This window comes from Molossus molossus, unplaced genomic scaffold (assembly GCF_014108415.1).
Source record: "Molossus molossus isolate mMolMol1 unplaced genomic scaffold, mMolMol1.p scaffold_m16_p_8, whole genome shotgun sequence".
NCBI classification, from domain to species: Eukaryota; Metazoa; Chordata; class Mammalia; order Chiroptera; family Molossidae; genus Molossus; species Molossus molossus.
Genome location: NW_023425402.1, coordinates 79936615 through 79961500, shown reverse-complemented (window position 1 = coordinate 79961500; position 24886 = coordinate 79936615). Strand labels below are relative to the sequence as shown.

Below are 24886 nucleotides of genomic sequence, written 5' to 3'. Positions count from 1 at the left end.
TACCCTTCCCTGCCCCAGCGTTTGGCTCAGCAGTTAGAATATCGGCCTGCGGACCAATGTTCTCGGGTTTGATTCTGGTCAAGGGCATGTTTCTCGGTTGCAGTTTGTCCCTGACCCTGGTCAGGTCGTGCAGGAGGCAGCCAGTTAATGTGTCTCTCTCACGTAGATGTTTGTCTGTCTCGTTCCTTCTCTGTTTCCCCGCCCCCCCCCATCCCCTTCTCCTTCCCTCCCTTCCTCCCATCCACTCTATCTGATGATAAATGAAAAAATATCCTCGAGTGAGGATTAAAAGAAAAAAAAATACCCTTCTCCAACTTTTAAAATCATATCTGGATAAGACACCACCCCACCTCCAGGGATGAAATAACTTGCCTCAGGCCTGTCCAATCAAAGCACTGAGGCCCCTCTGGACAGATGCCCAACTGCGCTGATTATGCCAAGAACTGGTACATGTTCTCAGCTGGTTTAATCAGGATGAATCTCAGGACTCGTATGAACTACTGACTCGTAAACACACTCGCATTGCCTGCTGTTGCACAAGGGGGATCCTGAGTTGGCAGTTTACCAAGTAAAACCTGAGAAGGAATACAAAAGAATGGAAGAGCATCAATACAGAAAAACTGAGTCACGATGACATTATGTAGGCCCCAAATCATTCCTCAAGTCAAATCTAAAATCCAACCCAGGACTTTTAACTTATGTGTTCCAATAAAGCTCTAAACTCCATTTTTTTCCCCCTGAGCTGATTTGATCTGTTTTCTGTTACTTTGTAACCTCCCCACAAGATGGGAATAGAGCCCTGACTATTATGGGAATGTATATGTGTATGACCCCAAAATGTGGATTGCTGAACTGGCGTTGGATGGCAGCTGGGAAGCTAGCCATCTTTATCATGTGATAATGAAATGGATGACTGCTGTATCTTAAAACTAGATCATGTGTCTATCAGTACTGTACTATTAGGGGAATTAAGAGAATTTTTGGAATTCTGGAAATCCTTAAAAAAAATTTTGTTTTAGCCTTCTGTAAGTTCTTACAAAAAAGAGACAAGCTTTGGCTGTCATTGAAAGTACAGCCAGACAAAAATACAACTCTGCTAAGAGAAAATCTTTGTTTGTGGCTTACAACAGCTGAGAGTCTGGTGACCTGGAGTGTTGCAGAGGTGGAAAAGCCAAATTGTTTGCCCCAAACTAAAGTTAGTGCAGGGGAAGTATGGAACTTCACTGTACATAGAGGAGGATCTGTGAGACACTGACCTTCCTCAGGCCCCTCCCAAACACCTTCAGTTATTCCTCCTGCCAGACTCACAGAATGGTGGCTCCACTACACTGATGCCAATCTAGTCCAGGGCTCCTAAGAAGCAAATAAACAGTACCCCCAACTCACTGCACTGGTTCTTACTTTCCTGAAGCAGAGACCCAGAGTGTAGCACCACTCTGAAGGCAAGGGCGATGGGCTGAGCACCAGCTCACAAGGCTGAGAGACCAACATCTCCAAGCCAAATTCTATCATCTCCATCCAAAGACCATGACTCTAAGATGCTTGTTACTAGCTGGTGGTGTTTGGCCAATGATAATACAATGAAAGTCTGCAAACTTTTAAAATGAGATTGTATTGCCAGAGAGCCCTCTGATTTGTCAAATAAAATACTTTCAATTGCTCAACTCCAAAAGTATTCTTTAGGTCCCCAACTCTATGCCATCAGAAAACAAGCTGCTAGAAAAAATCAGCACGCCGAAGGGCTCTTCCTCGATGTTGCCAGGACAGTGGACAAGAGCGAGCCGCCCTGAGCAGAGCTGGTGGCCACCACAAAGCTGACCAGGGAATCACTCCAGAGCCAGAGCAGGGAAAACTTGCTGGTCCTGTTCAGCCAGATCCAGGAAGTACAGCCCACCACTGGCCAAGGTGTGCTTCTCTGAGCTCCTGTTCCCAAGTCAGATTTTCACTGCAGTCCGATTAGGGCGACTCTGAGCTGGGCTGAATGAGCTACGAGAAAACACTCTTGCTCTTTCTACCCGGGAAGATATGAGTCTGGAGCCGCACCAATCTTCCTGTCCCCACATAATGAGTTTAGAGCCACCGTAGGAGCTCACTGTGGGGCCTGAGAATGAAGGGGAAACAGAGTTGAGGTAGAATTAATATGTCAACTGCAAGTCCACCATTCTCCATGGCATGCCTACTCTTTGAGGTTTCTGTCCTACAAGACTGCCCCTTCTCCCCACCCCTCCACATACACGTCAGAGGCCAAATGCAAACCCAAGTACCTGTGCTGCCGGCCAACAGGCACAGATTGGAGTTTCCAATGACCCCTCCAACTCAGGATGCCAACTGCAAGTCTAGGTTAACTATTTCTGACCAACTGGCTATAAGTCAGCATTTTCTAAACCCCCTCCTTGAGTTCAAGTAATTTGCTGAAATAGCTAATAAGTCATTGATCATTTCCATATATATATATATTTATTATGTTGAATATAATATTATGTCAATTAGATCTCAAAAACAATCCAGTCATAGTTTAATTCATTAAGTTCATATCAGTAAGGAAAATAATTAATACCATCAAGGTACTCTAATTCCTAGCACTGTACATCTGTTTCTTAAAATAATATGTGAAGGTTCTATTCAGTAAAAAACACTTAGGAATTCTCCGACTACCTTTTGGATACACATTATAAAGAGGGAACATTATAATAATTTCTTTTTTACTAACTACAGAATTTTTTTTCTTTATTGATTTGTAGAGAGAGAGGAAGGTAGAGAGAGAGAGATAGAAACATTGATGAGTGAGAACATCAACTGGCTGCCTCCCGCATGCCCCTAACTGGGGATTGGGCCCACAACTTGGGCATGTGCCCTGACCGGGAATCAAACTGATGACCTCTTGGTGCATGGGTCAACACTCAATCACTGAGCCACACCAGCCGGGCTGTTATAAAATTCTGAATTTAAAATTTCTAGAGTTTTCATTGAAGATAGTAAAATCAAAAACTTCTATTATGGAACAGATTTATTCTAATTAACTTGATACACTTTGGCAGGTACTGTGGAGGTAGTTTAGAAAAAGGCCTTGAAGATAGCCAGAAATAGGAAGAAATCCCGGCACCACACTGGGAGCTGAGTAACAGGAGTTACTAAAGCACTCCAACCCTGTGTCCTTGCCTGCCAAAATGAGGAAGGTACCACCACCCACCTCATGGGTTGTTCTGAGGATTAAATGAGGTCGAATTTGTAAAGCACCTACACAGAGTGAGCAATCATAAAAAAAGAATGTAATGCCACGAACATACACAAGTAACACTACACAGCATGTTCGAGGCCCTGGGTGGGCAGAGTGCACGCAACCTGCTGTGGCTCATCCCTTATCTTTTGCTTTATCACCCTGCTGATGTCCTCTTCACTTTAGATAAGGGTCAGTGGTCAAGCTGACTTCCTGAGGGACCCATCTCTTATTGATCACCTGCATCAGCTGACAAACATGCTCTAATGCCTCCCCTCTCACCTTCCTCTTTAAAAACGTACCCTTCCTTGACCTCCACACTTCCCTTCCTACCAGGGCCCTAAGTTTTGGCTTCCCTTCCCAGCCAAGTTCCCAGAAGAATGGCCCAGAAGCTCTGTCTCCATTCCTTTACTTCTCATTTCCATTAAACTGGCTGCTCCCACCACTGCATTGAAACTGCTTTTTTCAACTATCACCGATGTCCACTGGTCACACTTAATGGATACTTTTCAGTCCTCATCTTAATTTACCTTTCACTGCTTTGAAAAATTGCTGATCATTCTCTCCTCCTTGAAATGCTCTCTTCTCTTGGCTGCTGCGATCACACCTCTTCTGGATGTCTCACTACCAGACCACTCAACATTGGAGTTACCCAATTCTTCTCCCATTCCTTTGTTCTGTTCTCTTTCCCTAAATGATTTCATTCATTCCCGTTGGCTGGGTTCAATGACTCTTCAATTTCCATCTCAGTCCAGACCACCCTGTTTTCACTCAATTCACACCCCATGCAGATGCAGACATATATATTGCTAACTTAATACATCCCAGCCTAAAGTCTTGAGATTCCTTCTCAAAACTGATCATTTATACTTTTCCTGTTTCATTTAATGGACCTCCATCCCTCTAGTTACTTAATCCAAATTCCTAAACAGTTGTCAACAAGAACGTGCATGACCTACCCCAGCCAACCTCTCCACCCTTTTTGTGCTGTCCTCCCTAAAAGCACTCTCTTCCACCCACACTGGCCTTAGAGATCCAGGAATCTAACAATCTAACAAGCTTTTTCCCATCTTAATATCCTTGAGTCTAAGCATCTACCCTACTTAGAACGGTCCCCTCCCTTCCTTTCTCCAAGTTCTTCTCTTAAACACACAAGTCATCTGGCAAACTCCTGCTCCTACCCAAGATCAACCTAAATGTCACTTTTTCCGGAGGTCTTCCTGGAACAGCAGTTCTGTCTAAAGTGGATAATGCCCTTGCAATTATTTTATAACATCCTGTTATTTTCCAGCATTACAAACACTGCAATTTCTAATGATATATACACTTATGTGTTGACTTATTCAATGGCTGTGTGAAAAGTAATCTCCATAAGAGCAAGGCCCTTATTTGTTGTGTTCACTACTCTACCATCTGGGCTTAACAGGTACAGGCACATGAGGCCTGGCTGAGATATACACCATGTGTAAGTTTATTCCCATAACACAGTACTTCATTTCAAATTCACAGATAAACATTATATGACTCTAATAAAGTCCTACATTCGATTAAGTCAAAGAACTGGAGATGTCTTAAGCATCTACTTGCATCAGATAACATAAAAATCAAAATGGTAGTTTTTTCAAAATTAGAGAAAGGTTCTCCTTTGCATTAAAAATAAACAGGAAGAGCCCTGGCCAGTTTAGCCCAGCAGTTGGAGCGTCGGTCTGCGGTCTGGAGAGACCCGGGTTCGGTTCCCGCTAAGGGCACGTACCTCGGTTCCAGTTTGTCCCCGGTGCGGGTGGCAGCCACTCGATGCGTCCCTTTCACGTCGATGTTTCTCTCTCTCTTCCTCTCCCTCCCTCCCACTCTATCTGAACAAAAAATGGAAAAATGTCCTCTGGTGAGGATTAAAAAAATAAATAAATAAATAAACAGGAAGAAGGTAAATATTATGTATATTAGGTTCATAACTCACTTATTTTATAATTTTAAGTTTTCGATGACTTGTTAAGAAAGTCCAAGTTACACTTAAACATAAAAGCTATACGTGTATAACTGATTTTTATATTTAAAAAATCCATACTCTTATAAAAGAAAAATTATTATATATTTGCATATATGTGTATATACATAGAACTCACTTTTACATTTAAAATATATCTATGTTTATTAAAAAAGAAACCCTAAGCCCGGCTGGTGTGGCTTAGTGGTTGAGCGTTGACCCATGCACCAAGAGGTCCCAGGTTTGATTCCTGGTCGGGGCACATGCCCAGGTTGTGGACACGATCCCCAGTAGGGGGTGTGCAGGGGGTGGCCAGTGGATGTTCTCTCTCTCTCCCTTCTAAAATCAATGGAGAGAAATATTTTAAAAAATAGAAACCCCAAAATCTTGATTATATAAGCTCAGAGCTGTGGTTAAAAAAAAATTTAAATTTCTCTCATTATCTAGTAAAAGCAGTTGATTCAGCAGAGTAAAAGGTAATACCCCCTACTTAAAAAAAATAATACAGTCATTTAAGTGGAGATGGTCAGTTCCCAGTGACCTCACCACCAGCATCTGCTTCAATTAGTTTCTGACATGAAATAACCACATTACTGCTCAGCTTTTTGCTGTGCTAACAAAATTAATCTGAAATATCAAACTTCATCTGCTTTAAATTATGCAACTGCTAAAACCAAAAGCTCTTTCAGCTCTAACGTGTAAAGAACTTGCACCATAATCAGCAATAACATACTGTCACATGCAGAGAAAAAAGTAATGGGATGATTAATGACTGAGTTCAAATCATCCACACAGTGATTTGATTTAAATCATTCAACATATTCAAAAGCGGGATTAATCAATTTTGATTCTATTCTGCTTTGTACAACAGATGTGTTATTGAAAAATCTATATACAAGCTGCATTTTAAATGCCATAGAGTGATTCAGAAATACAATTAGGTTTCATTCTTTTAATATAGAAAAAACTATTTAAAGCATGAATAACTGGCCTCTAATTTAACTGTTTCCTATATACACTAATAGTGTCTTGTCCCTAAAACACTCAGGTTCATGCTCTATGGTACTAACACATCAGTCAGCTTTATGTGGTACTGAACCACATTTCCAAACCACAGACCACCCTGTGTCTTGCTCAGTCTTCTTCATCCTGGCCTGTTGTCCTTTTCACTCCCACTTTGATTTGTGAGAAGCAAAAAGCTGAACCGAGCAGGCAGGGCTGCTGCACTTTCACTGGTGACATACGCCACAAAATGAGTACAGAAAAAAATGGGACGGGAACCATTTTGTTTATGCAAACGTTATTTGAACTGGTAAATGAAAAAAAAAGGGTGGGGGGGGGAGTAAAATGCATGAATGCCTGCCCCTTGACCCAAGCACCAGGTCATCACCTTGACAACAGAAGTGCCAAAGCAAAGAGAATTTCAGCTGTTAGAGCCTCCAACTCTGAAGCGAGGGAGGAAATACTACGGAATTCTTGCTACAACCCAAAAATGCAGAGAAAGGTCAGGAGATTGATATTTTTGTTGGTATGTAGGGACTTTCAACGTTTCCTTGAAAGAGCAGGAATTCCCCAGTTTGCTCTAAAGTTCCTAAGAACACTTTTGCACTGAAAGTCAGAAAATATGTTTCATACTTTAAAACATTTAATCATTTAGGTCAGGGAGTCTCACTTATCCTTGTACAAATAATGAATAAGGGTCTATAAAATTCCACTCCACATTCACAATAACAAAGAACATGGGCTGCGAGGTCCTGCATCTGCCAGTTCGGAGTTGTGTGCCCCTGGGCAAATTACATATCATCTATCACAAGGCTCAGCATCTTTATTTGTAGTTAGGATGATCACAGGGCCTACCTACTTCATGGGGGTAATTATGAGATTACATGAGTATGCAAATCAATTTCTGTTCCATAGTAAATGTTCAAAAAATGTTAGCTACCACTCATTGTAAATGATGTCAGATGCAGGGAATGAAACTAAACCTTGTGAGGAATATAAAAATGAAAAAAAAACAACTAACAATAAATAACAACAGTCAAATAATGCAGAGGAGATGAGAGAGTTGTTACTAGGTGTATCTAAAACAAACTGATTTAAGGCATCCAAGAGAAGGCATCAGGAAGCCTAAGCAATGCCCTATGAGTCCGGTGGCAAAAGAGCCACGGGGCGGGGGGTGGGGGGGTGGGGAGTGAAAGATTAAATAAAACAAGAAAGGCCTCAAGGAGGCAGTGTCACAATTAAAGATGGTTTTGCCAGAGTAATGGGTTTGACATCATGGTTTATTAGACTGTGTTCTTTGTATAATGAAAGCAAGATTCAAAGGAGGCGAAGTATAAGGCAGTCACAGAAAATCAAAGTAGGAGATAAAGACAGAAAGGTAGGAATGAACCACACTGTGCAGAACCTTAACTTTGAGAGAAGAATCTGGGATGCAGAAGGGACGTATTTGAACTGTGGCTCAGGAAGACTCATCTGGGAAGATGAGTGGGAGGATCTGCAATTAGCATTTGACTTATGATGGTAGAGAGGGTGATGACTGTTGGAATTTGGGGGGGAGGGGGGAACTGCTACTAAAATCACCCACAGCTGGATACAAGCATGAGCTGTAAAGTTTCTAGAGCTGTAAGCACAAAGCATTTTCTGATTCAGAACTCAGTTTTCTCTTGCCGAAGAGTCATTTTACCAGCAACAGTGAAAGGTTTCAAATGCATGTGACAAAAGTTTCTCAAGCTGATACAGCCAGGTTTCAGTCCAAATTCAGGACTCAGTTCAGCTGAAGTCTTCCTCAATTGTCAGCAACAACATTAAAAAAGGAGGAGGGTGACTTAAATCATTTCCGTTCACGGTGCTCTGATCTCTGCATACGGTGTCTGGAGTCTCGGCTGTTTCACTGCAGGCTGTGACTCGAGCATGTCTATGGACATGTTTCAAGGGGTATATATAAACTCTCCGAAAATGTAGACAAAATTTGTGCCTATGTATTGATTCTTACTTTTTCTTGTTTATTCTTGTGTTCCTCATTTAGGCAGTGTGCTTTTATATTAAAATTCCTTAGTGCTTATTTTTCATTGGTGCCTAGTCTAAAGACTTTATGTATTTTAATTGTCGGTCCTTTCAACCATCTGATAAGGTAGGCACCGTTATTATTCTCATTTTCGTAAGTGCAGACTATAACCAAGGCCCTGCAGCTAGGAAGCAGTTCTACAGAGAAGAAACCTGCAGGAGGCCCACCAACAGAAGTTGCCCACGCTTTGTGACCACAATAGTTCCAACTGGTGCTTTTATTAGGTTACAGTCTCACTGGACCTCTCTGGGACAGTCCAGATCTGCCTGGGATCTCGAGTTAAATGAAGACTTGCCTATCACTGACCCTTGAAATTAATTTTATAAGGCCCCACTACACTGCATTGTGGGGAAGTATATTTATATAACGGGTACCTGAAGTACAGCTCTCTTTGAACAACTGGTTAATGTGTGTTAGAGCAACACTTTTATGAGGAAAAAATAACCTCACTTCCAGTGTACTAACCACCAAAGACTCCTCTAAATCAATGAGTCATTTTCTTATCATATTTAAATGTAAATATTTAAAACAGAAATTTCATGAAATATTTATTCTGACTACATACAACACACTCTGATATTATCTAATCAGTCTAGCTTAGTCCAGACTAATCTACTCGGTTTCATTCCATTAAAAAAAAAGCTTGCCCTGTCCGGTTTGGCTCAGTGGTTGGAGCTTCGGCCTGCGGACCAGAGAGTACCGGGTTTGGTTCCCGCCAAGGGCACGTACCAAAAATAAAATTAAAAAAAATGCTGGTTCCTATCCATTAAATTAATTTCATGACACTTGATAAGCAATATTCTACATGGAATTAAATCAAGCAGCTCTTCCTATTCATTAAAAATGTAGCAAAAAGGCCCGGCTGGTGTGGCTCAGTGGTTGAGCATCCACCCATGCACCAAGAAGTCACCTGTTCGATTTCCAGTCAGGGCACATGCCCAGGTTGTGGGCCCGATCCCCAGTGGGGGGGCATGCAGGAGGCAGACAATCAATATTCTCTCTTATGAATGTCTCTATTTCTCTCCCTCTCCCTTCCTGTCTCTCTAAAATCAATAAAGATAAAGTTTTTGGTTTTTTTTTTTAAATGTAGCAGCCCTGGCCAGTTTGGCACAGCAGTTAGAGGGTCGGTCCGTGAACCAAAGAGTGGAAGGTTTGATTCTGGTCAGGGGCATGTACCTTGGTTTCAGTTTGGTCCTTGGCCCTGGCTGGCGTCGTGCAGGAGGCAACCAATCGATTGTCTCTCTCACATCAATGTCCCTCTTTCTCTCTCCCTCTCACTGTATCAGAAGATAAACAGAAAAATATCCTCCGGAGAGGATTTAAAAAAAAAAAATGTAGCAAAAATATGAGTCTAACTAAAACTGCGCAAATGTTTATATGCTTTTTTTTTTTTTTTTAATCTGTAGAAAAACATTAATGATTTTCTGGAACCATTATCAGGTCAAACTTGTCCATGGATGTTTTCCCATAAATGAGTGACAGACAATATGTAAATGTTCCCTTAACAGCTGCCTAATCTGAACTCAATCAAGAAAATAAGAAACATAACCCTTAACAACATTACAGCTCATTCAAGAGGTTAATGGTAATATTTTCAAATAAGGCACAAACAGCTTTTTCACAGGAAATAGTTTTAAAGTACTCAACTTTTTAAAGATTAATAAAATTGCTGAATACTGAAAAGTTTGCAGTGATAAAAATTAAGGTTCACAAACCATTTATATTCTACATTAAAGAAGCTGTTCTAGATATTCTCAGTCTGTTAGTCAAATAATATTTAACACTTATGATATACCAACCACAATTTTTTCTTCATCCTCACCCGAGGATAATTTTCCATTTATTTTCAGACAGAGGAGGAGGGAGGGACGGGAAGAAAGAGAAACATTAATGTGAGAGAGACACATCGACTGGTTGCCTCCCGCACAGCCCCAACCAGGGCTAGGGACCGAACCACAACCAAGTTACATGCCCTTGACCAGAACCAAACCTGCGACCCCTTGGTCCATGGGCCGATGCTCTAACCACTGAGCAAACCAACCAGGGACCAAACACAATTTAACAAGGCACAGGAAAGAGTTACTGAACTATTACAGAGTCTCCGCCCTCCAGATGGCCCATCTGTAAACACATAAACAAACAAAAGCCATGACAATCACAGGTGAAAATATTCTTGGGCAGTACTGTAGGTCACTGCAGGCATCTGAACCTAATAGCAACCAGAGTCCTCGGGATGGATCTTCGAAATTGTTGTCGAAGTTTCCAGTAAAGTCAACTAAAACATTCTACTTCCAAACCCAGATACAATTTTTTCTACTTATCACATTATGATGCTAACACCATGTTCTAATCCCCCCACCCAAAGTAAATTAATGCTTAATGCAATTTATTTACTAAAATTTGTAATTGATTTTTTTTGAGAGAGAGAGAGAAAAATTAGAAGCATCGATCAGCTGCCTCCTGCACACACCTATTAGGATGGACCCCACAATCTGGGCATGTGCCCAGACTGAGAATCAAACTGGGACCTCTCAGTCCATGGGACTGACGCTCAATCCACTGAGCCACACGGGCCAGGCTATGTTTAATGCAATTTAAACTGACATGACCTGGAATGGAAAACATAATAATATATACAAACAAAGTGCACTGGGATTCCGGGCTTAGACCCTCTATTTAAAGACTAAGTGATGTGAGGCGAGTTATTTAACCTCCTGAACTATATATTCATCATCTGCATTTATATCTGCTCATAAGATCGCTGAGGGGATGAATTAACAGCATGCATCTGAAAGCACCAACACATGCTGTTATTAAGTATTATTGGAATCAGTTGTCATTGTGAAACGGCGAGAATAAAGTATTAATCAAATATTAAGAAGCTCAGAGTTAACAACTGCTAAGCCCTTCACATGGTTCTATTTGCTTTTCATGTACTGACTCAATTAAAATTGACCATCTGACTGAATGTCTAAACCAACACCTGGTAATAACAACATTTCTCCTCAAATCCTGGACACACTAATGTTCTTCTCGAACATGTGGTGCATTAATTCTTAGCACAGGCATACCACAAAGAAACAGCTCCTTCCTAGAGTTCAAAGTCCACCTCTGTGGGGCTGGAAAAGGGGAGCCTTCACTGTGTCCGGGCCAAGCTGCAGCTCAGCCAGCCAGACCCACGCAGGTTGACTCCTGCCACTGAATCTTAGACTCTATACTTGACCCAGAGAGCAAGCTGGGGTTTGCTGTCCAAATGTATTTGCGCATTTATTTCTATTACAGGAAACAACTCTTTTTAGACAAGATGCAATCCTAGAGCATAAAGTATATCACTGTAATGCAAAACCTTGCCTTACATTGGTGGGGAAACAGACGGCATGCTTCTTACTGCTTTATTTGGTTAATACTCTGACACCAACCATGTGATAGATGGATAAAGTTGACAAGACACATAATATGGGATGTCTTCAAGCTATACACAAGTTGTTTTACTACAGACTGCCTATAGGTTGGGTCTCTAAAATCCAGGATGCATGTCTGCAAATTAATTTACACTGGTGTAAATCCATGTTACACTGCCAGGACTAACAAAAGCCAAATGTACCAGGACATCATTGGGGATGAAAATTTTTATATATCAGAGCCTTGGTATGTAGATAGTTTGGACCACTTCCCCCAAATGTTACCACATCACAGCATGCACAGAAGAAGATAATCCTTATACTGACCCTGGAGTAAGATACTGCCCACGGCTAAAGGTGACCAGCCTGTGTCTCCAGCCACCCAGAGGGCTAAGGGCTCAGGGTCCTGGAACAACTGCTTGAGCCATGAGATTGTGTCAAGCAACACCTGTGGTGAGGGTCTGATTAACAGTTTATATACCATATTTGTATGAATCAGAAGCTGTTTTGAAACTTATATATACACACCCCGGTATGAGACCAACACATCATTGACAATTTTCCCTCTTAGGCTTAAGTTGCAACTGTTAAATGAAAGGGTGGCTTTGACTTCTGAAAGCCCCTCAGACTATACAATTAGACTTCATGATATTCCAGAACCTAGCTGTGCTCATAACAACATACCTTTGGGAAACTATGATTCCATTTTGCATTGTTGTCATTGCTCCTGCCTCCCTGATCTGAACAGGAGTACTCATGGGATGGGTGTGGGGTATTAAGATGAGGATTCTTTTGGGTGAAGATGAGGGTGTAGGTAGGCACAACCGATGTGGAGGTCAGGAATGATTTGCTTTTACAGGAGTAACTGAGCACTCACTGTGCCAGGCACTCTGTGTATGTTACGTCAATCTTCCCAGCCATCTTGGTTGGCTTTTGTTTGAACAAGAGAGCTACACTGCTTACTATGTAGTACATGTAATAAAAACAGTCCAGTGGTCAAATATCAGTCTCCAGATCCTCCTCCTCTGAAGGGGTCAAACCACTGTCAGTGTTGAAAAGGGACAGGACTGGTTCAGCCCCCTTTGCTGTGTCCCATTTGGGCTTCTTCTCCTGGTTCAGACTGGGATACGTCCTTCTTTGAAGTCTTCTTGTTACTGTGTTATTATTAGCCACATTTAACAACTGAAGAAATACAGTGTGATGGACTTTAGAAAACTTGGCCAGAATTATACAGCGAAGTGATTTTTAAACATTAGGTGTTCTACTGATGGGTCCGAGGTTCAGGGCTGGAGCTGCCAGGTCAAAGGCCGGAGACAGAAGTGAGAGATGTCCGAGGAGTGGGGATGGGAATGAAGATGTGTTCTACACTGCTTCCTTGGGGGTGGGGGTAGGTGGAAAGAACAGCATCAGCTCCCTTTCTGCTGCTGACTGCTGGCTCTGCGAGGGGTGAGGAAGCGAGTGAATGGGTGGCAGGGGCGGCAAGTGCAGGGAGAGGCACCAACGTGAACAAGGTCTCCTGAGGGGTCTCCACCACCAAGTTCCTATCACAGGCCTTCTAGAGGGGAAAACACCACTTCGGGTTAACTAAAAATACATCTTTCAAATCCTAATAGCCCGATCCCGGAAATTGTGTTCTTAAAGAATTTTCAAACACATATACAAAGAGCATAAAGGGACCTACAGAAAAATCATTAAATCGGCTCATATAATGTCAAAATGAGTGGGGAAGAGAGCCCTGCGTGGTATCACAGGAGAAAATACCTGCCTTTTAACTTCGAGGGGACGGAAGAGGGCACAGGGGCCATAATGAACAAGGATCACTGCAGAGGGTAGTACAGGGGGTATAACTAGCTTTAATAAGTCAGTTTTTCATTTGGTTTTAAGACCTGCCAAGCGTCAAGAAATTGACACACGCATATATAACACAGTAATTCTGTATATGCAAATTCTATGGAAATGCATGGGAAAATGTCTTATGAATTGTTAGATCTGGATTAAACAACAGTTACAAAACACCACCAAAGAACCTGAAAACCAGGTGGGCCAGGGCCAGGAGATCCTCAAACTCCTAGGGTTTATCCAGAATAAATTTATCTAGCAGTGATATTAATTCACGCTTTCGTTTAGAGCCGCAAAGGCATATTTGAAGATAAAGTATAAGAAAGGAAGTACTGAGTGATCCTCAAATTGCTAATTTCAATCCAAAATTATTAAAATAGGATCTTTCATTTATTTTTCTTATTAATTTTAATTATTATTATTAAAAATTAATTCTTTTTTTACTGATGTCTCTTCTTTTTCCCCCACTGACTCCCTCCACCCCCTCCCACTGCCCCCTAAAATAGGGTCTTTTAAACTTATCTTTCTTTGATATTAAATTCAGAGAGAGAGAGAGAAAAATCAACAAAGGAGGTAAATAAAGGATTATTTGCCAAACACAATCACAGTATGTCTATGAAAACACATGGTAAAATAGTGCACCAAGTAAACAGGCTACTTAATTACTCTTAATGGGAAAAGGATGGGTGGAGGGGTGAACAGGGTGTAAAAGCAATGCGTAGGGTTTCAGATACATACTGTGGTACAAGCAGAAATCAGGAGAAATCTTCCTCTTGATCTCTGCACATTCCTAGAGATTAGTGATTGCATCAGTTTGGTCTTGCCCTTTGCCTGACTTTCCTTTCTTCTCTGGAGATCTTGCTTAGACTGCCCTTAAACACACTGATCCAGAGAAATCAGCCCCGTGCTGTCAGAAACTGGCTTTCAAGTACACTTTATCAGTAACTGATTTTATGGAATGCCACAGTTCAGTCAGAGGCATTTGAAAAAATTTATAACTTTGGCTGCCTCTTTTCTGATAATGAAGGGTTTTATGTTGTTTGCTTTTTGTTTTCACTAGGTTGACCATTTTTGGTTGCCTTTGCATTATAATAGCTAAACTATGGGTTTGCCTGTCTTTTCTCTCTCTCGCTTTCTCTCTCTCTCTCTCTCTCTCTCTCTCTCTCTCTCTCTCGATTCCTAGTAAATCATCATGTTGACCTACTGTTTTAATAGCACCACTGATTTTTGTCCTTGTCCTGCTATCTCTATGCTTCTAAGGTCACACTTCATTTTTTGATATGCTTTTCTTTTCTTTGGTAGAATACTTTTCACAAGAGAACAAAGCAAGCATAACAATGAACTTGACATTTCTGAGTTGAAAAACTATGCTGTTTTTTCATGACAGTTTCATCTTGCATTCTCACTTTAAGGGGCTCCCCTAACTCTACATCTTAGGAACAAGAAGTGGTTAGCTTTCAGCAGGTTGTTCATGACCTGCCAGTAACCCTTACTACAGGAATCTTTTTACATCCACACAAAAACTGTACACAAATGATCCTATCAGTTTTATTTGTTATTTCTTTTTTGGATAAGGCACAGGAATACATAGGAAACAGAAATAATCTCAAAGTGCCTTGCTTCTTTTTTTTTTAAATATACCTTTTAATACCCAAAACATCTTAAAACCAACCAAAAAAATGAACAAGACCATGTCTTCCTCTTTTATTGAGGCTGTATCCTTAAAGCAGTTCACAAACAACATTATATTGGTTTAAATAGAACTATTTAAAATAGCATAACTGATATATAATGATCTTTCAACTTTATCTGTAACAACCCCAAACTGGAAAGAACCCAAATGTACTTCAATGGGTGAATGGTTAAAACACTGTGATACATTCCTACCATGGAATACTACTCAGCAATAATAAACAACAAACTATTAATATATACAGCATCTTGGACAGATCTTGTGCTATGTTCTAAATGTATGTGTTCCCCCAAAATGTATATGTTGAAATTTAATGCCCAATGTGATAGTATCAGGAGATGGGGTTTGGGAGGTGATTAGGCCATGAGGGTGGACCCCCATTAACAGAGTTAGTATATTTGTAAAAAAGCATGAGAAAGCTCCTTGCCCCTTCCATTTTGTATGGTTATAGTCAGAGGACAACCTTATATTATTACCACTGTAATTAGCTAACTAATCTTATTAATAGGAAGAAAGCAAAGGGAAGGTCAGACATTCATGGTCATCTAGGCAGCTTCACCAGGTAGCTGGAAGTTAACACTCGCCCAGGAAACCACCAGTCCATTTCCGGCAGATCACTGGGGCAAGGGAAGATGGATGTATGCGCAGTCAAGTCAGGGTGGCAAAGGGAAGATACCTGCCTGTTAGTCCATCCTCGGGAACCATGGATTGGTGGGAGGGAGGGAGCCACTGCAAGTACACAAAATCTTAGGATAAAATCCCCAGAAAAGGGAATTACCTCTCTCTTGTTCCTCTGGCTTGGTCCTACTTCCTTGCACTTGCCTGTGTCCCCTCCCTAGCCATGTGGCCCTAGAAGCCAGCCTGAAGCTGGACTGGACTGTGCAAAAAATGGAACAGAGGCTCTGGGCAGTGGCTTTAATCCTAGCTCTGCTGAAGACATAGCTGGACTTTATCCTTAGCAGGATGGAGGGAGAAGGGACCTTGGGAACTCAGGGGTCTAATTCCACACAAATAAATATCACTCACTCTCCTTGCAAGTCATTCCTTTTCTCATGACATCACAAGAAGCCCACTCCCACCGGCAACAGTGGAGGACACTGAGGGCTTCCTGTGGGTAACAATATGAAGCATGAAGTGGGCTCTTACCAGACATAGAACCTGATCATGCTGGGACCCTGACCCCAGACAACCAGCCTCTAGAACCGTAAGAAATAAATTTGTTGTTCACAATCCACTCAGTCTGTGAAATGTTGTTACAGTAGACTGAACAAACTAAGACATCAAGGGAAATGTACTAAGTGAAAAAAATCTAACCTCAAAAGGTTATATACTATATGATCCCATTTATGTAATATTTTTGAAATCATAAATCATAGAGATTGAAAACATATTAGTGGCTGTGAGGGGTGGAAGGCAGAGGAAAGGAAGTGAATATGGCTACAAAAGGATAGCACGTCAGTAGGTTCTCTTTTGTTGCTATTGTTATCCTTACCCAAGGATATTTTCCCATTGAATTCTTTTTTTTTTTTTAAGATAGAGTGGAAGGAAGGGAGGGGGGGATAGAGAGAGAGAAACAGAGATTTGAGAGAGACACATCGATTGGTTACCTACTGCATGGCCCCAACTGGGGTCAGGGATCAAACCTGCAACCCAGGTATGTGCCCTTGACTGCATCAAACTTGTGACCCTTCGGTCCAAGGGCAGATACTTTAACCAATGAGCCAAACTAGCCAGAGCACATCAGATCTTTTTGACAGAATTGTTCTGCACCTTGAATGTGATGGTGGCCACACAAATCTACACATGCGATGAAACTATACAGAACTAAACACACATAGAAACACAAACACATATGAGTGCGTGTGAAGCCTGTTAAAATCTGAATAAGGTCAGTGGATTGTATCAATGTCAATTTTCTAGATGTAATATTATAGGATAGTTCTGTAAGGTTTTACCATTGTGGGAAACTGATTGAGGGTATAGGGGATCCCTGTATTTATTTCTTACAATTACATGGGAGTCTACAATTGTCTCAAAATAAAGCATTTTTAAAAATTACTATAATGTTCTTATTTATTCTGAGTGTCCTTTCTAATGTTTTATGCATTTGATGCTTGATGTCTTCCCTGTCTACACAATCTTGTTACTCTCTATAGTACTAATAGTGAAAAACATTTTACTACAATTAGTAATTTAACTCGTTTTCCAAAACCTCTCATTCATGGTTTACTATTACTAATTGGAACATGCCCTTTGGAAAAAACCCTACATATGAATACTGACTCTTACATTGCACATTATGGACAAAATACTTGCTTTCTGAGTCTTAATTACTCATTGGTAAAATATGGGGAAAACCTAAGACATCGGTTTATTTTGTAGATAAATAAAAGAGTATAATTACATGGGACATAGTAAGTAGTTCCTTAAATACTCATTTCCTTCCTTTTCTCATTAACAATCTAAAACCTAGCTTAATTTCTAGATAAAAACATCAGCAAAAAACTTTGGTTGTCAGTTTCCAAGGCTTATATTTGCGCAACAGGAAATTCATTTTTAACAAGCATAAACTGGGGGTTGGGATGTGTGAGCCTGAATTCAGTTCTTAAGAAGGATTTCAGTTTAGTAGACAATAATGGTAATTTTAAGCTTATCTTCTCACTCAGATTTTTCTTTATTGATTTCAGAGAGAGAGAGGAAGGGAGGAGAGAGAGATAGAAACATCAATACGAGAGAATATCGAATGGCCGCCTCCTGCATGCCTCCCACTGGGGATTTGGCCCAGAACCTGGGCATGTGCCCTGACTGGGAATTGAACTGGTAACCTCTTGGTGCATGGATCAATGCTCAACCACTGAGCCACACTGGCTGGGCCTCATTCAGATTTTGAAAACATTCTATTTATCAAAATAATTTATAAATGTTTTAGCTTATCATTCATTTTATTGTGATTAGTGAGTGGCTGCCATGCAGATGTTTAAATCTGTAAATAGTAACTGACCATATACTAGATTACTTCTACCAGATACCACAAATGTATATATATTGGATGATTTTAAGCTTTAAAAATGACATAGACACACAGGCCCTGGCCCACTAGAAGTCAGAGAGGCTCTGGGTATGCCAACTTTGCCAGTTCCATCCCCGGTCAGGGAATATTAAAGAATCAACCAGTGAATGGATAAATAAGTGGAAGAACAAAAATAAGTGGAACAACAAATCGATGTTTCTCTCTCTCTCCTTTTCTCTCTAAAAATCAGTCAATAAAAAATTTTTTAAAAATGACAGTGGACATCAATGATAGAATTTTCATCCATTGCAACCTCTTTCAAAAATACTTTTATTTTTCTGTGTCTATAAGTTTTTTGTTTGCTTGCTTGATCCCTTTACCTTTTTATGTAACAGATACTTCACAAGGTATTAGACTTTAAATATGTCATAGATTTTTAGTTATAGTTTAACCAATTAAGCTACAGAGCAGAAAACAAAAATTAGTTAACTTCTACTGGCTACCTGCTCTATTTATGAACAGTCACAAGACACAAAAGGCCAAGTAATACAAAGGCTCCTCAATTTTTTTTAAGTACTGATAAAACTTTGCAGAGCGAATGCTTACCGAGCGAAATAACTTTGTTTCCGTTCCTTCTTCTCTTCCTTGGTATCCATAGTATGAAGTCAAAAGTGCAAAGTATTTGGGAAAGTTCTTCTTTTTAATCAATGAGTCATAACCCTGTAATAAAAAACAACAAAGTGACTGTAAATTAAGACACTTACAATGGCCAATATTAAGAAGAAGGCAGTCCTGGCTGGTTTTGCTCAGCGGTTAGAGCATCGGCCTGAGGTCCAGAGAAACCCAGGTTAGGTTCCCGCTAAGGGCACATACCTCAGTTGCAGTTTGTCCCCGGCCCTGGTTGGGTCATGTGGGTGGCAGCCACTCGATGTGTCCCTTTCACATCGATGTTTCTCTCTCTCTCTCTCTCTCTCCCCCCCCCTCCCACTCTATCTGAACAAAATATCAAAAAATGTCCTCGGGTGAGGATAAGGAAAAAAAAAAAAAAAGAAGAAGGAGGCAAAGTGAACATATCTGCGGATGAGGAAAATAAGAAAAAGAAAAGAGAAGGAATCAGGCAGAGTGGAGCTACACGGCCCACAACAAATGGAAGACACGCTGTAACCAGTGAACACAATCACACGAGTAATATGAAATACGAAAGCGCACTGGGGACTAAAATCCTACAATTAGATTGGAGGTGTTAAACTACAAACAAAAGGAGGCTAAAAAAAGAAACTGAAATGTTTTCCTCTTAATTAACAATTCTTTTCAAATGTGCCAAGATGAAAACCACTGACTTTGGAAGAGTTTAAGCTAGCTATGCAGAAACTAATCATTTTTTTAAATTTTAAACTCATAACCATGCTTTTTTCAAAAAATTATTTTTTATTTTATTGCTGACAGTATTACAGATGTCTCCCATCTTCTCCCTGTCTGTCTCCGTCCACTCTCTCCCCACCCCGCCCTGGGCTTTCCCAGTGTTCCTGTCTGTGTCTGTGGGTTATGCATACATGCATTTTTGTTCTTTGGTTAATCTCTTTTTGCCCCCTCAACCTAAACCCCCATAATCACACTTTTCAAGTAATTAATAATGACTATGTCTCATAGATATAAGAAATGGACCAGTTAGGTGTTTTATAAGAATGTTCTTTAAAAATAGCCCTGGCCAGTTTGGCTCAGCCTAGAGCGTCGGCCTGCGGTCCAGAGAGACCCGGGTTCGGTTCCCGCTAAGGGCACGTACTTCGGTTGCAGTTTGTCCCCGGCCCTGGTTGGTCGTGCGGGTGGCAGCCACTCGATGTGTCCCTTCACGTCGATGTTTCTCTCTCTCTCTCCCTTTCTCTCTCTCCCTCCCTCTCTATCTGTACAAAAAAATGGAGAAATATCCTCGGGTGAGGATAAAAAAAATAAATAAATAAATAAAAATCACATCACTGTTCTGTTTTCGGAAACATGCCAGTGAGTCCGTTCCACTTGAGCCAAGGTGGCAGGGACAGTACACAGCCTCTGGGGCTGATCAGAACGGCTGTGTGTCTTGCCTCTGCCACCCCTGCACCTTCACCTATGTTTCCCAGGAGCACTTTCAAACTATAATAAGAGGTTGTCTCCAGATCAATCTTCCTTAAATACCACTTGTGTCACCACACCCCTGCTCAAAATTTTCCAATGTCTACTTACTGCCTGATTCATTAATCTAAATTTTCTGCAGAGCACTCACCTTTCCTAAAATCTGTCTTTAAACCCTGAAGGGATATTGAACTAAAAGCAAAGAATGGTCAGCAAAGTATTTACTAAATCATTCCCATTCAATAAACAATTCACAATACATATTACAAGAAAGGTACTGTGAAAAGTATCAGAGACCAGAGATAAGACATGATATCTGCCCTAATGGAAATTACTGTCTTGCAAGGGAAACACCTAGGCATTCAGGTCAGCGGGCTATGAACTGCTATGGAGAAAGCAAAGGTGTCACCAGAGCGAGAGGAAGAACACTCAACCTTATTCAGGGCCACGCCATGCACTCCTCACACACACCAAGACCTGAAGGATGAGTAGGGGTTCCCTAGTAAAATACAGGGAAGCAGGTCCAGCTTGAACAAAAGCAAGAAGACAATATTTCCCTGCTATACCAGAATTAAATGTGAAGCAGGGCAATGGTGGGAGCTGAAGACGAAGACGTGGCCAGGATTAGGGTCATGGAAGACCTTTTGTGTCACACTAAAGAGCCTGAACTTCATCCTAGCTATGTATTATGTGCGCCCACCCCCTTCACTTCGCCTGTCAGACACCACCAAGCAATCACACTGAACCCAGGGGCAGTACTTGAAACAGACATCACCAAATTGACCAGAGCTTGTTCATGAGATTAGACGTCTATGACATATATGAAAGGAAGCCACCATAGGGTTTTTTAAAAATATGTTTTTATTGATTTTTTTAGAGAGAGAGATAGAAACATCAATGTGAGAGAGCTACACTGATCAGTCGCCTCCTGAACCCTCTTCTAGGGATCAAGCTGGCAACCCGGGCATGTGCCCTGACCAGGAATTGAACCAGGGGCCTCTGATTTTATGAGATGATGCTCAATCCACTGAGCCACACTGGCCGGGCCACAATAGAGTTTCACACAAGGACATGATATACGCAGATTGTAGAAGATGGACTTAAAAGAATGGAGCATAGGGTGAAGTAGATCTATTAAAAAGAAATCACAGTAAAACTACTTTGAGAGAAGGGCCCACACTTAAGTAGCAGTATTTAACACTGAAGAGGGTGAATAAATTCAAGAAATACTTAGGAGGCAGATTATTCGAGATTTGATGACTCATTCAATGTAGGCAACATGGGAAAGAAGAAATGAAGAATGTCCAAGTTGCTGCTTCAGGGCCTGGGTAGACTGTGAAACCACAGATATGATACAGTTTACATGAAGGGGTCAGACTGTGTGTGGGACAGGGGAGCACAAACAGATGCAAGGTCAGTTTTGGACACGTTGTCTTCGAGGTGCCATGGGAGAGTCGGCTGGAGACATTCACCAGACATGTGATTACATCTAAAGCACAAGAGTGCAGTTAGAGCTAAAGAAAAAGATTTAGAAATTATTAGCATATGGTTGTACTTAAGGGGGGGAAACAATATTATGATGAGAACACCCTGCAATCATGACAACTATGCACAAGGCCCTGTATGGAAACACAATCTGGGGACACGGTCTAAACTCTTACTGTTTTATCTCCATGGCCCTGACTTGGGCTCCGCCCTCAAGTTTAGCAACCTGTAGGGAAATAACACATGCAAATACCTAAAACGCAGTGTTAGTGACTTGGAGCTGTCTCAAAGACTACTGCTAAGAATCTGAAAGACACAGAGTTCAATCCTGATTGAAATATTAAAGTAAATCTTTCAGGGTGGTGCGGATTTCAATAGGTAAGGAGAGGAGAAAGGGACAGCATTCCAGAAAGAGGGAATACCTAGGCGCAGGTATGGCTGTGAATAGGGCAAGACACATTCAGGCAAGAAGGACAGAGTGGCTACCAGGCAGCCGTGATCCTGCCTACTGTAAGACATTTATCTCATCATATCCACGTTACCTCTTTTAATCCTTACAACCTCATTATGAGTTAGGTAGCCATTAAAATGAGGCCCAGAGGTACTCATTTCCTTAGTTCAACAACAGCCGTTGAATAAGCACAAATCGAGTTTGGCACACGCTTCAATACCTTTCAATAAGTGTAGAGCCAGAGAGTATTTGGACAGGAGCTAGAAAAGAAGTCTGGAATCAACAGTGTCCACCATCTCAGCACACATTCTGCAGGTAAGGACAAATGGCGCTGGCGCGGCGAGAGTGGGCCACTAAGGCCTCGGACGGGACCACGGCAGTGGAGCAGTGGCAGCAGACCACGGCAGTGGAGCAGTGGCAGCGGAAGCATGCCTTAATAAGTCACCCAGCCGTGGGCCTTCATCTTTTACTCTTTCCCCAAGTGTGAAGTAACTTTGCTACAGTATTCCTTCCGACCAGATCTAGCACAGGCCCAGTTCTGCTGCGAAGCCTCCCCTGACCACCTGGGTGCCCTTCCCTCTTTTCTTTAGGAGCTTATTTCACAGGTCACTTCTCACTTCCTGGGAGGCCCTTAATTACACGGAGTGACCGTGGACAAAAACACTTCACTTAGCCTCCCCAGCCCCAAACCAAAAGTTCCTTCAAGTCAAAAACCACTATGTTTCATATTTTCCTTATATTATACTTCCCTAAATGTGTAACATAGAACGAAGAAGAAAATCCACATAAAAGCTAAGCTAGTAACTAAGCTAGACTTGGGGTGAGGTCCATTATAGGGCAAACTGATATAAATCCAGATTCCTCCCAAACTGAGAATGACTTGGGGACAGGGGGTGTAGACTCAAGCCAGCCTCTCTCGGACTCATGCCAGCTCTCAGCCTCACTCTGTACCAGGTGGCTTATTTTAAAGTTCCTCTCCTGCACACCACCATATGCGATGATCTCTCTTTATTAGATTTCCCCTCATGAATAAAAATGAAGTCATAACAATCTAATTGGAAAATTTCTATATTGCAAGCCGAGCCAGAAACTAATATTTAGTTCCAGTGGGAAAATTCTGACAAAAATAAGCACAAGAGAAAATGTTTAAATGATCCAAGAACTGACATCTGGTGCTGCTATGTCTCTCCAGAACTGACAAAGCTCTTCTTTTAATATATTCTATCAGATAAATTAAAAATAGGCTAATCTCTGGTTTCTTCTAAATTTCTGAGTATTTCTACATTCCTTAAACGAGACAGATGCAGCCCTTTTTGCTCCAGACACAGCGACAGATTAACCGGAAAGACATCAGCAAAGGACACTATAAAACTGCTTTGCACAGAGCACCACACACCAGTTTCATGCTTCAGCGAAGAACTAGAGCTCCTTCCATCAATCTCTAATGCACACTATACTTTCCATTATAAGTGGTTATAATGGGCTTCTTAAAAGCCTTTCTTTCACCTAATGTTGACTTTTCCTCACATCAATAAACTCTAGACTCATCCAAACACTGAATTACAAGAGTCTCTTGCATTTATAGCATATTACAGACCAAGAAGAATTTTATGAGGGAGCACAAGATGAATCTTCTATCTAAATATTTATTTTTGTGATCTTTACTCAGGATAGTCCATTTAAACGTAAATTCAGTTCATTATTCAAATAAAAATGGCACATCCACCATCCTTACCTCATAAGAGCTGTGTGGAAGACAAAGTATGTCTGGACTACCAGTAAAGCTCCCTGTTTGAGTCACGGTGCCACGTAGAAAGAATTTAAGCACAGACCTATTGGAGATTTCCTAACTATACCCAACCAGTGTAAACCCACACAGTCCAGGGTGGCCTCTGGCTTCACATCTAACACACAGTAGCTCCTTGTACATTCAGGTATAACCAGTCCAGACTAGAAAAAAACAAAAACAAAACAAAAAACCAGTATACTCATGATGTCCATCGATTGTTTTCCCCAAAACATGTTTCTTATTATACAAACGAAATAATGACAAGAACATGCTTTGAGGCTTGGTCATACTGAGTTTGGCCATTTAAGGAACAAACCAAACTGATTCTTTCTATGCAAACCTTTCCTTCTAGAAAATAAACTTATAAGGAAATATAATGGGCTCAATCTTTCTCAAAGCCACACTGTCATCTAAAATAACAAAGGATGGCCCTGGCCAGGTGGCTCAGTTGGGTGGAGTGTCATCCCGTACACCAAAAAGGTTGTAGGCTCGATCCCCTGTCAGGGCATGAATGGGAGGCAACAGATCAGTGTATCTCTCTCACATTGATGTTTCTCTCTCCTTCTCCCCCCCCCCCCTCTAAAAAAATCATTAAACAACAACAATTATTAGTCAAAGGAGCTGGTCAGGTTTAGCCTGGAAAGAGTTGGGATAAAATGACATCAATTTTTAAATATCTCAAGGATCTAGCCCTGTCGGTGTGGCTTAGTGGTTGAGCGTTGGACTCATGCACCAAGAGGTTGCCGGTTCAATTCCCAGTCAGGGCACATGTCCAGGTTGTGGGCCTGATCTCCAGTGGGGGGCATGCAGAAGGCAGCCAGTCAATGTTCTCTCTCATCAATGT

The 24886-nt window shown here is 41.3% G+C and overlaps 1 protein-coding gene across 11 annotated transcripts in view; it reads right to left on the bottom strand.

Moving 5' to 3' along the window:
- NCOA7 (nuclear receptor coactivator 7) overlaps window positions 1–24886 on the bottom strand; it is a 143676-nt gene that overhangs the window by 103149 nt on the left and 15641 nt on the right. For 7 of the 11 annotated variants that reach the window (XM_036249469.1, XM_036249464.1, XM_036249462.1 and 4 more), the window contains 2 exons: window positions 23989–24203; window positions 18818–18931 (listed from right to left, as the gene is read on the bottom strand). In XM_036249469.1, the coding sequence (XP_036105362.1) occupies window positions 18818–18867 (50 nt within the window). In that variant the 5' untranslated portion in view covers window positions 18868–18931; window positions 23989–24203. The remainder of the gene's footprint in view (window positions 1–18817; window positions 18932–23988; window positions 24204–24886) is intronic. The other 4 variants (XM_036249467.1, XM_036249465.1, XM_036249463.1 and 1 more) reach the window with 1 other exon arrangement.